This window comes from Protopterus annectens, chromosome 9.part0, assembly GCF_019279795.1.
Source record: "Protopterus annectens isolate FY-2018-M chromosome 9.part0, PAN1.0, whole genome shotgun sequence".
In the NCBI taxonomy this organism is placed as follows: domain Eukaryota; kingdom Metazoa; phylum Chordata; order Ceratodontiformes; family Protopteridae; genus Protopterus; species Protopterus annectens.
The window spans coordinates 1,134,379,287-1,134,394,016 of record NC_056743.1 but is presented as its reverse complement, the minus strand read 5'-3'; the positions used below and the strand labels follow the sequence as shown (position 1 = coordinate 1,134,394,016).

The following is a 14,730-nucleotide window of genomic DNA, read 5'->3' as shown; positions in this document are numbered from 1 at the left end:
ACCAATATGTTTCTTAGGTAGTAAGAAAATATTATATGTCACTCAACTTATAAATAAGAGCATGGCATTTTGATCCAGGGAAGCCATTGTGCCACTGTACTCAGCTCTCATCAGACCCATCACTGAGTATAACACCCATTCTTTGTGTACCTGACCAGGTATATGCAACAAATGGAACATCCACAGAGGTTTGTCACTAAAAGAACACAGGTTTTAAACCCAATGTCCTATGCAGATCACCTCAAAACCCTCTGTCTATACCCTGTTTCCTACAGATTGCCGAGAGGCAATTTATGCCTTGCATATAAGGCATACTCGTATCCTGCTGTGATGGACCTGTTACATATCGACAAAAAGGACAGCACCAGAACTACTATGTCTAAGGATTTAACTTAGCTTGCAACTTAAATAGGACATGTTGAGGGACAAATATGTATTTCAGAGAATCCACATTCTCTGGAACAGGTTTCCCTTCCATGTGAGCCCTTCCCTAAACTATTCAAGCCCATCCTGAACCAGTGCATGAGAAATCAGAAAATTGCCTCTGACCTGACACCTATGTCTCTGATAGACAAAGGTAGCATTTACATCATGCCCTAACCAACATACATTCCTTAAAACAATGTCTAAAGCATACTAACTCACGAAATACATTTAGGTTGTATGGCTAGGCTTATAAAGGCCCAGGTGGTTGTTAGCCTAGTATGCACCTACTGTACGAATCTATAATCATGCAAATTGTCAGTGCAGTAAGAATGATGTCAACAGCTTGTTTACTCATCACAAGCACACTACCAACTGCTAAACTAAATACAATGCATTACGGGATACATGGAATCTTAAAATCACATTTCTGTTACACATATTTACAGTAATTGCAAACTCAAAGCCTTTAGACAGTTCTTATTGTCATAGTTTAACATGCTTGTCTTTCCATATACATTGCATATATATTTAGCAGTTTTGTGGTGATAATTAACATTTTTACTCTTGCTTTGAAACTAGGCTTTACCATGATAAGTTTGCTTTATATCTTGACTTTTCCATACGTGTGGCATTTAGTCTCTTTATAATTACAGACCTGTGCAGAGTGATTTTTGTCATTACATTGACTTCTTCTTCTTTCGGCTTTATCCCGGTTAGGGGTCGCCACAGCGGATCACCTGTCCGCACATTGAATGGCAGTGGAGTTTTACGGTGTCGAGTTGCCAGCCCGGCGCCCAACCTTCCACAGAAGGCACACTCACATGCACACCTAGGGCCAATTTAGAGTGTCCAATCCACCTGCAGCATGTCTTTGGGATGTGGGAGGAAACCGGAGCACCCGGAGGGAACCCACGCGACCACAGGGAGGACATGCAGACTCCGCACAGAAGGCACCCCAGCCGAGGATCGAACCGGAGAACCTCTTGCTGTGAGGCGGCAATGCTAACCACTGCACCACCGTGGCCGCCCTTTTGTCATTACATTGACTACAAAACTTTTTTTTAGCATTTGCAACATTTGCTTGTATTTCAGTTTGACATGCAGCACCAACCCACGAGTCATGCTGCTTCAACTATTAAGCATCCTATGATTACTACAGTCTTGAATTTCCTTGGAAATGTTAAATTGAATTCAAAAATTAGTCTTCTCTGGAAAGATTTGTTGATGATGTCACTCATGAATTCATCTCTGAGTGCTTTATCCAAACTCAAATCAAATTCACAGTTCATAATACCATGCTTCAATTAAACAACAAACTGTATCATCGTTTCATTGGGCCTCTGGCTGCAAAGATTATAACAAAATGTTTTTGTAGATACCTGTAATTTAGGCCCTAAAAGTCATTTTAACAATTTTATAATTTTGTCATAGGATTTATCAGGCAGATTCCAAAGTAATCCATATATGGATGTATCAGCAGCACTAAGTAATGTTACCTTGCACTTTTCCAAATGGTGGGAAACTCCCATATTATTCGGGTCTACTTTAGATACACGAAAACACAATCTGTCGAACACTCATATGAATGAATAATCTTAACATCAGAAATGGTATTTTGGGATTGCACTACAGTGAAGAGTGGGATATTTGCCTTTTACTCACTGTAGTGCGACCTCAGAGTAGGAATATATATTTAGCGGGGGGTGAGGTGGGTAAGGCCCCCCCACAATACAAATTTCGAAATTATGTTTATTCGCTCAAATGAGCGTTTGACAGATTGCATTTTTTGTATCTAACATAGACCCTATTATTCAACTCTTTTTGTATATCAAGACCAAGACACCATCATTAGTTTAAATTATATTGATTCTTCCCCACTGATCTAGCATAAATTTTTGTGCCACTTTTTTTCTTTGTAGATTATATATTTTGAAGAAACTTACATGAAGACTAAATCACATTGTGTGAAGTCAGTTTATTACCAAGTACAGACTGAGAATAGATTAAGCACAGCTAAGCACTATAGTCACTTTATACTTGCTGTTATAATGCTACATGCATTGCTCAACACACCACAAGCACATTAAGTATTCTGTTCATTCATTTTACTTATTTTAAAATGGGTCGAATTAACTGACACCACAATATACCCCTCAACATATGACACTTTACTCACAAAAACAGCCAGTTGCTCACTGAGAAAAGTGCTCTGTATATTATAGATATAATACTCTGCTTTTTCTGCTGCATTCTTTACTTCCTCTGCCAGTGATGTCATTTTTTTCATTATTCCTCAACTATTTCTACCCTAATTGTTTATATATATATATATATATATATATATATATATATATATATATATATATATAAAATTATATTACATTGTAAATTTATTATACATCTTAATATTTTCACCTATTCAGTTATTTCCAGTTTTTGTTAAATTGTATGTTGCAATTTTATTTTATGCACCCAGGCTGAATCTGTAAATGCTCCACAGAAACATGTGTTCTTACCAGAGCTAACAAATCTAAATAACTACTTTTTTTTAATTCTACACACCCTAAATACATTTTCTAAAGACAGATATCTGTATCTAGTAGAATGCCAGTTAAAGTTTCAGCTGCTATATTCATTGCTGCCCTTTATTAATAATACATTTCCAAAGCAAAAGCAAAATTCTGATGACTGCTCTTTTCTTTATAACTAAGTTATATGCTGTATTATAGAGTCATCACATTGCCTGCAAGCGAAAAATCATTACCTTTCATTTATAATGTTTTGTTTTGGGATTAGAGTATTTCTTAGGGTCCCTTTTAGTGTTTTAAGTCATTTCTTTGCTTTTATGTTGAGGGTGTAGAATTTTATACATGTCTAGTATGGCGTGCAGCCAGGAAACTTTCTGTTCATACAGAAATACTGTTACCCCTCCCAATTTTCCTAATACAAGAGAGAATGGCAGGACTAATTAATTATTAAAAAATAAATAAACATGCTTCTTTGTTTTCTCCTTGAATTTGCTGTGTCAGTAAAAGCAGGCCAAATTTAGAAAGCAGATTACATAACATACATTCCACAATGTACAGCTTTCTGTTTTCATTTTCCAGGTTGTTTGTGAAGTTTACATTGTACATGAAGCACGATACACTTTGTCTTAGAAAATAATACCCATTCAAAAGTATATAAATCATTTGCTTACACATAAGCATACCTAGTTCATATCAACATTTATCTTTAAGCCAGCTTTCTAAAAAAATACACCCTTATGTTTCAACTTCATCAAAACTAAGCTGCTTCAGGTATCAGTATATATTAAAAGTCTAGCCATTCTGTCTCCAAGTTGGAGTATCTGAAAAAACTAACCATGCTATACATCTCTGCTATGGTATTAATGCAGGTTTATGGATCCCAGGTCTGCATCCCTCTTCAATGATTATTATTATCTAAGGGGCTGTGCCTGTATCTCCACATCTGACTAATGGGTCAAGGGAGAACTGGGTTGATTTGCTGTTAGCATATAGTATTAATGGTGCTGTGCGTGCCCTTGCTGTACATGGCAGTTCCTGGTACGTATCTATACTATGCTCTTCCATCACAACTGGCACAGACTGGTTTAGTAGCATTCATATTTAGCTTTGCAGAGCTGACAGTCCTACCAACCTTCAGTGCTATGGCAGATTGTGAGTGGCAGAACACTGGGGTTACTATTAAACCCAGCTTCAATACCATGCAAAAGGATATCACTTCTAAAGAATCAGGACATGCAGTCATACTGGAGAATTGAAGGCTGGAGCAAATTATTTATTTTGTTTTGATGAGGAGACCTAAAACAACCATTACCCATCATTAACAAATGGGAAAAAAGGCTACCATGGCAATAAAAGGGACACATTTCAGGAGTAGTGATGCTTTGCCACTAGCCACTACTACACAGCTCCACATAATTATTTACTTACTCTGCCTACAATATGCTAATAGAGTAGTTTACCCGTTTTCAAACTTAGTGTCACAAGAAAAACAATTAGGGATGTATTTCCCAGATAATTTTGGGACACACTTTAAATAATCTTTATCCTTTAAGATAACTATATAGGCATTATGTCAAATTTTTAGGAATAACTGTAACATTTTATTGAAATTGCAAGTTTAATTACTTTTCAGATATGTGTACTGTCACTTTGATACCCACCCAAAGAAATTACAACGCAGTAACCATTTGAGACATCAGCACTGCTGCTTTGGTGTGAATTACTATCGCCAATGTTTATTGCAGGCTGGGGGTCCCAAGTGTCTTTTGTAACGATAAGATACATTGTACTGGTCACATTGCTGAACTCCAACAAAGTAGCCCATCTGTAAATTATTACAAGATTCTCTGTAAGGTCCCCCAAATGCCATCATTTTCTTGTTGACACTGTTATTACTGATTTGACTTGGCTGGATATGCACATGTTAAGAACTTAACATATAAATGCAAATGAGCTGATAATGTGCCGCGCGCGCGTGTGTGTGTGTGTGTGTGTGTGTGTGTGTGTGTGTGTGTGTGTGTGTGTGTGTGTGTGTGTGTGTGTGTGTGTGTGTGTGTGTGTGTGTGTGTTGTGTTTGGGTGACGACTGAGATCTTTCATCAGGTGTCTTGTCAGGCTACAGCTGTGAACAACTATACAGGAAATACAGTTTGATAATAACCAGGTATTAATATTTTATAAATGTTAACAAGATGTTTCTGTTACTTTTCAGATAACAGTGAGCATATACCAACAGTTCCACCACCACCAGGTAAGGTCAGCATATAACTTTTTTTTTGCAGTTTGCTCTCAACAGTCTAAATAGGGTGCAAGTGAAAAACAAAAACCAATTTAGCTTTAGCCAAAGTAAAATAGTATAAGTCCATAATGAGTACATGGTGTACAGTAGTAATGACAGGATACTCCATAGCAAAGATGGACAGACCACACAGCAACAGGCCCTGGCATGTTACAAATTTATTTGTGTCATAGCACAACATTGTTTGGTGTTGAATATAATTTAATATACTGCAGCCCACATATATACCTCATAGTGATAACTATGCAGTTGTACTCTGTCAAACCCAGGCACAAATGTAGCACCAATCTTAGCATCGACAAATTTGCTGATCTAAAAGTCCTGCACTACAGGGGTGGAATACATAAGGGTAAGGTAGGTACATCTCTGGTAACGAACTTATCCTGAGATGTAAGCTTTCATTGTGAAACTGAGATTTCTTAAAGAGCTTTACAACTGCATTTTAAATACTGTTTCTATTACCTGTCAGCTCGAATAGTTGCAGAAGAGATGGCCATCACTTAAGAAACAGAGGATTATACAAAGCAAATTCAAAACCTACTTCCAGGTTGCAAGTAAAACTAAACAGTTGTGAAATGTGAACGTTCAACTGCATTGAAAACACATCAGAACAATGTTGGGTAAAGATATGTAATCAAAAGATGGCATACTTCGAGACAATAAAACAGGAAGGTTGTGTGTGTGTGTGTGTGTGTGTGTGTGTGTGTGTGTGTGTGTGTGTGTGTGTGTGTGTGTGTGTGTGTGTGTGTGTGTGTGTGTGTGTGTGTGTGTGTGTGTGTGTGTGTGTGTGTGTGTATATATATATATATATATATATATATATATATATATATATATATATATATATATACCACCCTAGCCTCTGGATGAGAGCATCACTATCCTGCCCTTAGAAAAGCCAAACAGCTCTGAGTACAGGAAAGCTCTAACCTTCCTCTGGGGCCGTACTCTATAAACTGTTAAGCTGTTGCTTCTTCCTATATCTCATGGGCAGATTCATGTTATGGCAAAAGATAGTCACCTCAGATCCAACCTTCCCTCCTTTCATCCTTGTATTATGTGCTGTCAGACAAAAATTGTATCAAACACAGCTTTTCAATCACTTGACCAAAAGTTTGGCAAGGATCCTCCTGACAAAGAGACACATTTTCCCACCCTCCCACACAGTTAATGTTGTGTTCTTAAATGCCAGTGTCTTTCTAGTTGCCTGCCCGTTAGGTTAATTTGACCATATATCTCATTTCCTCTCTGCTTTTACTGGTTAGTGTGAGTAACCACAAAATTATCATTTTGTGAAATCACTTTCCTTCAACTACTTAAATTTATTGGCCATCCTACTGTATTCCATAGTACGAGAATACAAAAGTAACTACCCCATTTCAATCTTTCTTGCTTTTTTAAAAATAGTGACTCTCCACTAAAACAACTTTTAGACAGCTAAAACTTGTTACCTACTTTCACATCTAACTCCTCTAGTGCACACTACAGTGTTTAGGATAAACCATTTTTTCATCTTCCCTTTAAGCATCTATTGCAAGACCAGCAGTTATTGGAAATCCCACATTCTGCCTCTCAGTAGTCATCTTGGGATTAGTGCTTTTGTTTTTCTCCTTGTGAGAGAAGGAGTGCAGTTATATTATTTCCTGAGACTGCTGATCACCAGAAAGCTTAATAACTTCTTTATAGGTGACAGCTTAGAATCTGTGCTTATATTCTGATCCTGGTTAGAGTAGGAGCAGACTGCATTGATTCCTGACTCTTTCTAGTTGGAAAGTAAGTGTCTGTGCTTAACATACCTGATTGGTCTGGTTGCTATTCGAGGCATCTACCAGAGAAAGGCTACAAGTCTGCAGACCCTTGCATTATCTGGGACAAGACTGTGGATCACCAAACAGGCCATGAGCTGCTTCTCTTCTTGGGAATGGTGCTAACATTTTGCTTCTGGTGAGAGAAGCAAAGGAGTATTGTGTACCAGAGTGAAGCTGTGCTGAGACCAGCATTAGTAGTAGCCAGGCAGTAGACATTCATGCGACTCCCCTCTTTTCATCATTCTTGACAAGCTAATTCTTTATTTTTCAGTAAGTACTGCTTGATTTCTTTCTAACTTCAGAATATCTGCCTAAATACTTCATCCTTAAATTTTAAGGTTCTACGTATTAGTTTCCCCTCAAGTGTTTGGCAGTGCTCTGTACAGACTCAGACACCTTGAGTGACATTTTTCCTGTAAAAGGAATATATAAGGAAACAGCTCCAGTACTTAATAATAATGACCATCCCTCCTGGCATGTCTAAAGGTCAGTTCCCTGTGCTTACTCCTATTAACCTTGTGAACTTGGGCATTTTGAGGCATTGTAGAAACTGCCTCATGTACACAGACAACCATCTCCTCTACCCTCCTAACACTCAGACTTGTGAGAGATGCACTTATATATCCAAATTGGAAGCCATGCACTCTCAAGCCGAGACCGGAATAGCTGCTCAAGAGGAGAAGGTCAACACCTACACCACACCACATGCAACACATAGCCCTCCAGAACACCCACCATCACAGCTCTCACATAAAAACACAAACCACACACCCACCTTCATGGAGGCTCTCAATAGAAATCTGCCCAAACAGCAGAGACCTCCAAGGCAGAAATGCATTTGACCACCACAACACAGCACAAACCACAAGATACACAGCTCACCTACACAATGTGCCCCTCAACCTAAGCCCCTAAGGCAAAACAGCTTGCCCAATACACTAATCATAGGTGACTCGATACTGAGGCACACTGATGACCCATTCACTAGGTTGAATAAGGAGAAGGTAACAGTCAGCTATCTCAGGTGCCAGAATCTAACACATAACAAACGCACTCAGGTTACTCCACAACAAGTACAAGTATGACTCTGTCACTGTGGATGGGTGGAATAACCTGAGATGCACCTCCCTGGACTACATGAAAAGAGACATGGAGGAGCTCTCCGATTATGGGGCCCAGGCAGGTATGACCCTAGCCCTGAGCAGCATCCTACCATTTCCCAGAATGATACCACAACACAAGCAGAAAATGATTGACTTCAACAATTGGCTAAGTTTCTGGTTCCATTCTAAGGGGATCCAGTATCTGTCTCCCTGGGATGACATGACTGACAGACCTTGTTACTTTGCCAGATATGGCCTGCATCTGTCGTCCCTGGGTTTCCAGATACTGGCTAACGCTCTTGCCACCTCTATAGTGACTTTTGTAGGTGATGTTCCAAAGACTTTTTTAGGTGATGTTCCAAAGACCAAATTACCACCATAACAGCTATAAATAAATGCAGTCTGAGGGTCATGCTGCTCAGCACTAGAAGTCTAAATCTCATGATGCACTTGCTCAAAGCACTCCTCAAAATGGAGAACATTGACATTTGTGCTGTAACGGAGACCTGGTTTAAATCAGTAGAAAGCACCCCTGCGCTACCAGGCTATAACTCATTCCACACCTTTCAGACCCAGAAAATGGACCGAAGCTCCAAAGGCAATGGTGTCTCCATATTCATAAAGGATGTGCACACCTCCAGACTAGTAGCCCAGCATAATGCATCTGAGATACTTCAGGTACAACTAACATTGTGTAATATGGCGATTCAGGTCATAGCCTGCTATAGGTCCCAAACCATGTTCAAAGACTCTCACTCCACATTCCTAAGCACCATGAAAACTATTAGGGTCCAACCCAACACTCTCATAGTAGGTGAGTTCAACTACCCCCCCATCAACTGGGAAAACTACTCATGCACCAATACACTAGCCCAACGCTTCCTGGAATTCATCAATTCCAATGCCCTGGACCAACTCATTCTTACCCCCACAAGAGGAAGCAACATCCTTGACCTGGTTACTACTAACATGGGCAACCATTGCTCTAAACCAATAGTCAATTCCTCTCTGGTTAGATCTGACCACAAACTAATCACCATGGAAATCCACATCTCCCCCACACTCCCCACAAAGGTAACCACCATGAAAAACTTCTCCAAATCTAACTTTGGGCTCCTAAAAACAGAGGTGGCTAACTTCACGGCACCCATGTCAATGGAAAATAAATGCATGACTGCCGAATCATACACCAATGCACTGTATGAACACATACATAAATGCATGGAACTAGCAATACCCAACAGAACCAAGACACTCTCTTCCAAAACAGGAAGCCAATCTGGTGGTCCCCTGCCATTAATAAACTCTACAACAGAAGGAAGAAACTGTTGCAGAAAAAGGTGAAGTCCCAAGACTGGAAAAACTCCCTTATTAACCACAACAAAAAGTTGAGATCCCTCACCAAAACCTCTAAAGACAGCTATGAAGGCATAATTGCAGCAGACACTAAAAACAACAACAAAGCCTTCTATAGTTATATCAAAAATCTCCACAGCAACACCCAGGTTTGCTCTGAGTTACTGCACAGTGGTACCTCCTATACTGAGCCAACAGATATTGCCAACATACTGGCCGACAGATTCAGTGCCAACTTTACCCCTCTCTCCTCCCCTAAAGGATCAATCACAATACCAGAGGAATGCCAGGCACCCAGCATTATTGCAGCAGAGGTTAAAACTGCATTGTCCAAGGTCAAGAATACAGCTTCCATGGGACCCGACAATATCCCTGGATGTGTTCTACATGAACTATAAAGTAAACTGGCACCACATCTGTGTGCCCTGTTCAATCACAGCCTCACCTCAGACTTTGTCCCTACTGAATGACACACTGCTACAGTCATCCCTCTCCATAAAGGGGGAGCAACTACAGACCCTGGGAATTATCGCCCCATTAGCCTGACAAGTCTGATATGTAAAGCTATGGAACGCATCATCATGGACCTAATTAACAAGGATATAAGGAATCTCCAAACTCTAGATCCCATGCAATTTGGTTTTGTGAAAGGTAAATCATGCCTGGTCAACCTGGCTTCAAGAGCTGTGGATGAGGGCAAGGCATAAAGCCTACCTTGATCTGGCCAAGGTATACCATTCCCCACTTAGGAATTATTGATAAACTCACCAAACTAGGCATCAACCCCTATATCACTAGGTGGGCTGCAAATTGGCTCACAGATAGAGCCCACATTGTGAAAGTAGTGGACTCCAAGTCAGATTGCTGACCAGTCATGAGTGGAGTCCCACAGGCATCAGTCCTGGGTCCTTTCCTGTTTGGCATCTACTTCTCAGAAGTCCAGGCCAACACAGAGGGACTTTGGTTGACCAAGTTTGTAGACAACTGCAAGCTGGGAGCCATTATTAATTCCCCAAGTGATGTAGACATCCTACAAAAAGGCCTCACTGAGACCAATGGCTGGTGTCGAAACCATGGCCTTAAGCTTAATGCCAAACAATGTGTTTTCATCCCCTTTGGGAAAAATTCAGTTCCCACTAATTACCACATTGATGGGAGCCCACTGAACACTAAAGGTGTTATAAGAGATCTGAGGACACATTGCCACTGTGGTCAGAAAGTCCTTCTATGTGGCACATCTCATTTCCAAGAGTTTTACATCCAGGAAGAAAGAGGTCATCATCTCTCGGTCTACTCTTCCCTGATTAGGCCAATAGTTGAGTATAATGCCCCATTTGGGATGTACCTCACTAAACACATGCAACAGCTGGAAAGGCCACAAAAGTAGCTCACAAAGAGGATCCTAGGCTTTAAACACATGTCGTAAATGGACAGACTCAAAAAAACTCCACCTATTTTTAGTCTCATATCATCTACTAAGAGGTGATCTCTGCTTGACTTCAGTGCCATGTCTGACCCAGCTCAGAAATGCTACATTTAAAGAAATCCCAATCAATCCACACCACATGCTCCAGAGACCTCAACCTCATTATCACAATCAACAAAACATGCTGGAGGGACAGGTTCATAACCCAGAGACTGCCCATGCTCTGGAATAGACTTCCCATACATGTCAAGCAAAGCACCTCACTAGCCCTCTTCAAGAGAAATCTTGATGAGTGGATGGGAAATAGAAAGTTCACCCCATTAATCACTCCAGTGGCTCTATTTGCTAGAGGCACTGGGAACTAACGTCAGGCGACACAATGCCAGGAAATTTCTATGGGCTAGGCTTGTAAAGGCTCCAGCTCCATTAGCCTAGTACACACCTATGAACTTGCCTATAACTAGTGTTCAAAAAACCACCCGAAACAGGTCATGCAGATGAAAGCTACCTGCCACTGCTTGCTTCATCAATCCAAGGATAACCTGGGATTAGCATATGGCAGACATACTATCCTACAACAGAACAGTAGCAGTATCACAGAATTGTTATTCCCACTGTTCTTTCATTTTTACTCCTTCCCTAATCTCTCTCTCTTATTCCTTATCACCGTTATTCAAATCTAACAAATTACACTTGTCCCACTTCCTACAACGTCTCACCTACATCATATCTATGAAAAGTTTCTCCTGCTCTATCCCATTTAATAAATTTAAATAAATGACAATAACTAAACTGTGAATGAACAAGTTTAATAGATAATTGCTTTCAATGCAAAAAACTGTATTGCTGTAGTAAAACATGATCATAAATGTGGCTGTTTTCAGCAATTATAATTTGAAATATTTTCATAATTATTTCCTGCTAAACCTTCATGAACTAAAGTATTATTTTTTGTGTACTGATTGGAAGGTAATTTGTGCAGCGAGTGCACAATCTATGGTAGACAAAGGAAATAATATTCTGTAGGTGAAAGGTGGTCAAGCTAAACAATATAAATGCAGTGGATATGATAAGTGTATCAGCCTTACTGAAAGAACTGTGTTTAATTTTTATAATAAAAACTCATCTTGATAAGAAGACATGCTACTTTACATGGCTTGTAATTAAAGGAAAACTCCACCCTTTCCTACAGTTTAACTCAATCTTTAGGTTTCTTTTCTCCCTACAATATGGCTCCAGCACTGTGTAGGTACCAGGAACCTGCTTGTACTGTTTAAAACTTTTTTTATTTCCTTGCATTAGATTTAAAGGAAGGGAAAGTCACCTATTTTTTAAGGTCACCTTCTCATATACATTGCAGAGGAATTCATTTCCATCTGTATGACATATCATAGATACAATTAAACCTGTAGTTTACCCTGTCAGGTACTGCTGTCAATCTTAGATGAGCAATTAATCCAGCTAATGTTAGGAACACAGCAGGTGATATAAAATAGATAGAAAGCTGTGGAACTGTTTTCCACTGCTTTTACTGCAGAGAGGAAGAGAACTTAACATATAAACTATCATAAATAACCAACATTTAAAGTTTAGCATGTCAATATTGTGTTGCTGCTTATGTAAATTTGTCAAAAGAACTGAAAATTGCCTTTAAACTCTTGACTGATGTAAATTGCTTTGTTTTGCTATGAAAGGGGAGTGTTACAATAAACTTAAATGAAGTATCAAAGATTTCTGTGACATTTAGAGAAAAGTCAGAAAATATTTTTTTTCTTGTAAAATACCAACACATTTACTATTTTCAAGCCTCCCTATACACACACGCACAAAGAGAGGCAGGTAGGTGCAACCCTACCAACTAGGTACACTGATACTGTTCATAAAAAGGTCTTTTATGCTTTTTTTGATACCCTTCCAGAAGGGGGATGCATATCTGGTACACACAGATCCATGGTAAGAAATTCCACACTGACTTTGAGTCAGTCCTTACATTGTTAGAGTATATGAGTATTTTGTAGTCCACAAAGGAAATGTGATCATTGATGGAAACCATAACATACAGCTGAATTTACTTTAACGTATATTTACAATGTGCTTTTGCATTAAAAACATTAAGAAAAGGAAATCAAATGTACTTAAATGTCTAAATGCACACACGTGCACACAGACAGTCAGACGTCCATTTAAACACAGCACTGCCTCAACAACTTAGTAGAGTTAAGCATTATTAATGTATACATTCTAGTAAATGTTGCTTAATATTTTACTTGGTCACTGTCACACATTGGCTATGTGTTGCACATGGTCAATGCCTTTTATGTCAATATTTTTTTCTTTGTATTGCTAAGTGCATTTAATACTTGTTATTATCTTTGCTAATGTAGCCTAAGTTGTGGCTGAAAAGGGTTCTGGGACCAGTTCACTTTCCTAGTTACCAAAGTGTAACTAAATATGAAAGAAAAAAAGGAGGGTAAACATGACAGAAATATTTACAAAACTAGTAAGACACATTTTAATTCTGCATCATTCAGGACAGAGAGGAAAAAACTTTCCACTGAAGGCACTGGGAAGTAGCAGACAGACTTTTACTGCAGTGAGAGTTTTCACAGCTCAGCATGAGAGTCTGGGAGAAGGTCTGTCAATTCTTTTAGAACTACAAATTTCCCATTGCAAAAACCTACTATGTAACTTCTTTCTTTTGCTGGAAATAATTCCACAAATAAAATAAAAGATGTGCATAAATTAATTTTCCACTACTGTACAGATAGATAGATAGATTGCATATTTTTAGGTTTGGCATGACTCTTTCCTTATGTGTAGCTACCATCTCTGACCCTTCCCCTCTCCTATGTTTTCTGAGCTTGGGAATCACACACATCTTCATACTTGGGTTTTCTTTTAGCTTGTTTTAATACTATCTCTGAGCACATTTTGCTCTCTTGGCTCTTTGTGACTTTTTTAAATCCTAATTGCCCTTCTGCCCTTAGCAGCAGACTTCTATTTTGAATGATGTTAACCATCAGTCTCTTCCTTCCTCCTATCACAGCATTTCATGCAGATTACACTCTCACTGTCATCTGTTTCCTTATATACTATATTATTGTAATAAAAAAGCAGGACCTGATGACTACATTGTTATAGCTAGCACATTGATCAACAGCCAGATAAACAGGGCCCTTGCTCTTATACAGATAAGGAGTTAACAGCACCAGTCACAACAAAGATGCAAACTTTGAATGTACCACTCTGTCACTGAATATGATGTTTAAGTGCTACTGGAATAAAGCCCCTTCATTGCGATTTACATAGTTATTTATATGAAAAATAGAAAAGTATATATTAATTTTCACTCCTATGTATAACTTACTTCTGATGAAGCTCTGACAAGGGCTAAAGTGCACATCTTTTTTTAACTTGACAAACCATAGTTAAAACAAGCAATTCCAGCTTGAATTCTGTTTTCTTTTTTTTTTAAACAGTTTTATTGAATTTAATTATAACAAATTTATAAGCAATGACATAAAATTATACAAGAGAATATATACTACAAAACTAAAAATTAGATGACATACATTTATCCCATACAGATATATGAATAAAATTAACAAAATCATAAAAACTAAAGTATATTCAAAGACATCCAGTATTCATGCTTAGAATGGAATACATTTATCATGTTATAATATAATTCACCAATGAAAAGGACAAAAGTTTATTACCTTTATGAAGTAAGTTCATATTTTCCCAACAAATTTTGTAAGTTGACCCACAAATCATGTTCATAT

The 14,730-nt window shown here is 38.6% G+C and overlaps 1 protein-coding gene across 2 annotated transcripts in view; it reads left to right on the top strand.

The window, feature by feature from the left end:
- Positions 1-14,730, top strand: part of CD5 (CD5 molecule) — a 469,322-nt gene that overhangs the window by 161,663 nt on the left and 292,929 nt on the right. For both annotated transcript variants that reach the window (XM_044083991.1, XM_044083989.1), the window contains exon 4: positions 5,166-5,204. In XM_044083991.1, the coding sequence (XP_043939926.1) occupies positions 5,166-5,204 (39 nt within the window). The remainder of the gene's footprint in view (positions 1-5,165; positions 5,205-14,730) is intronic.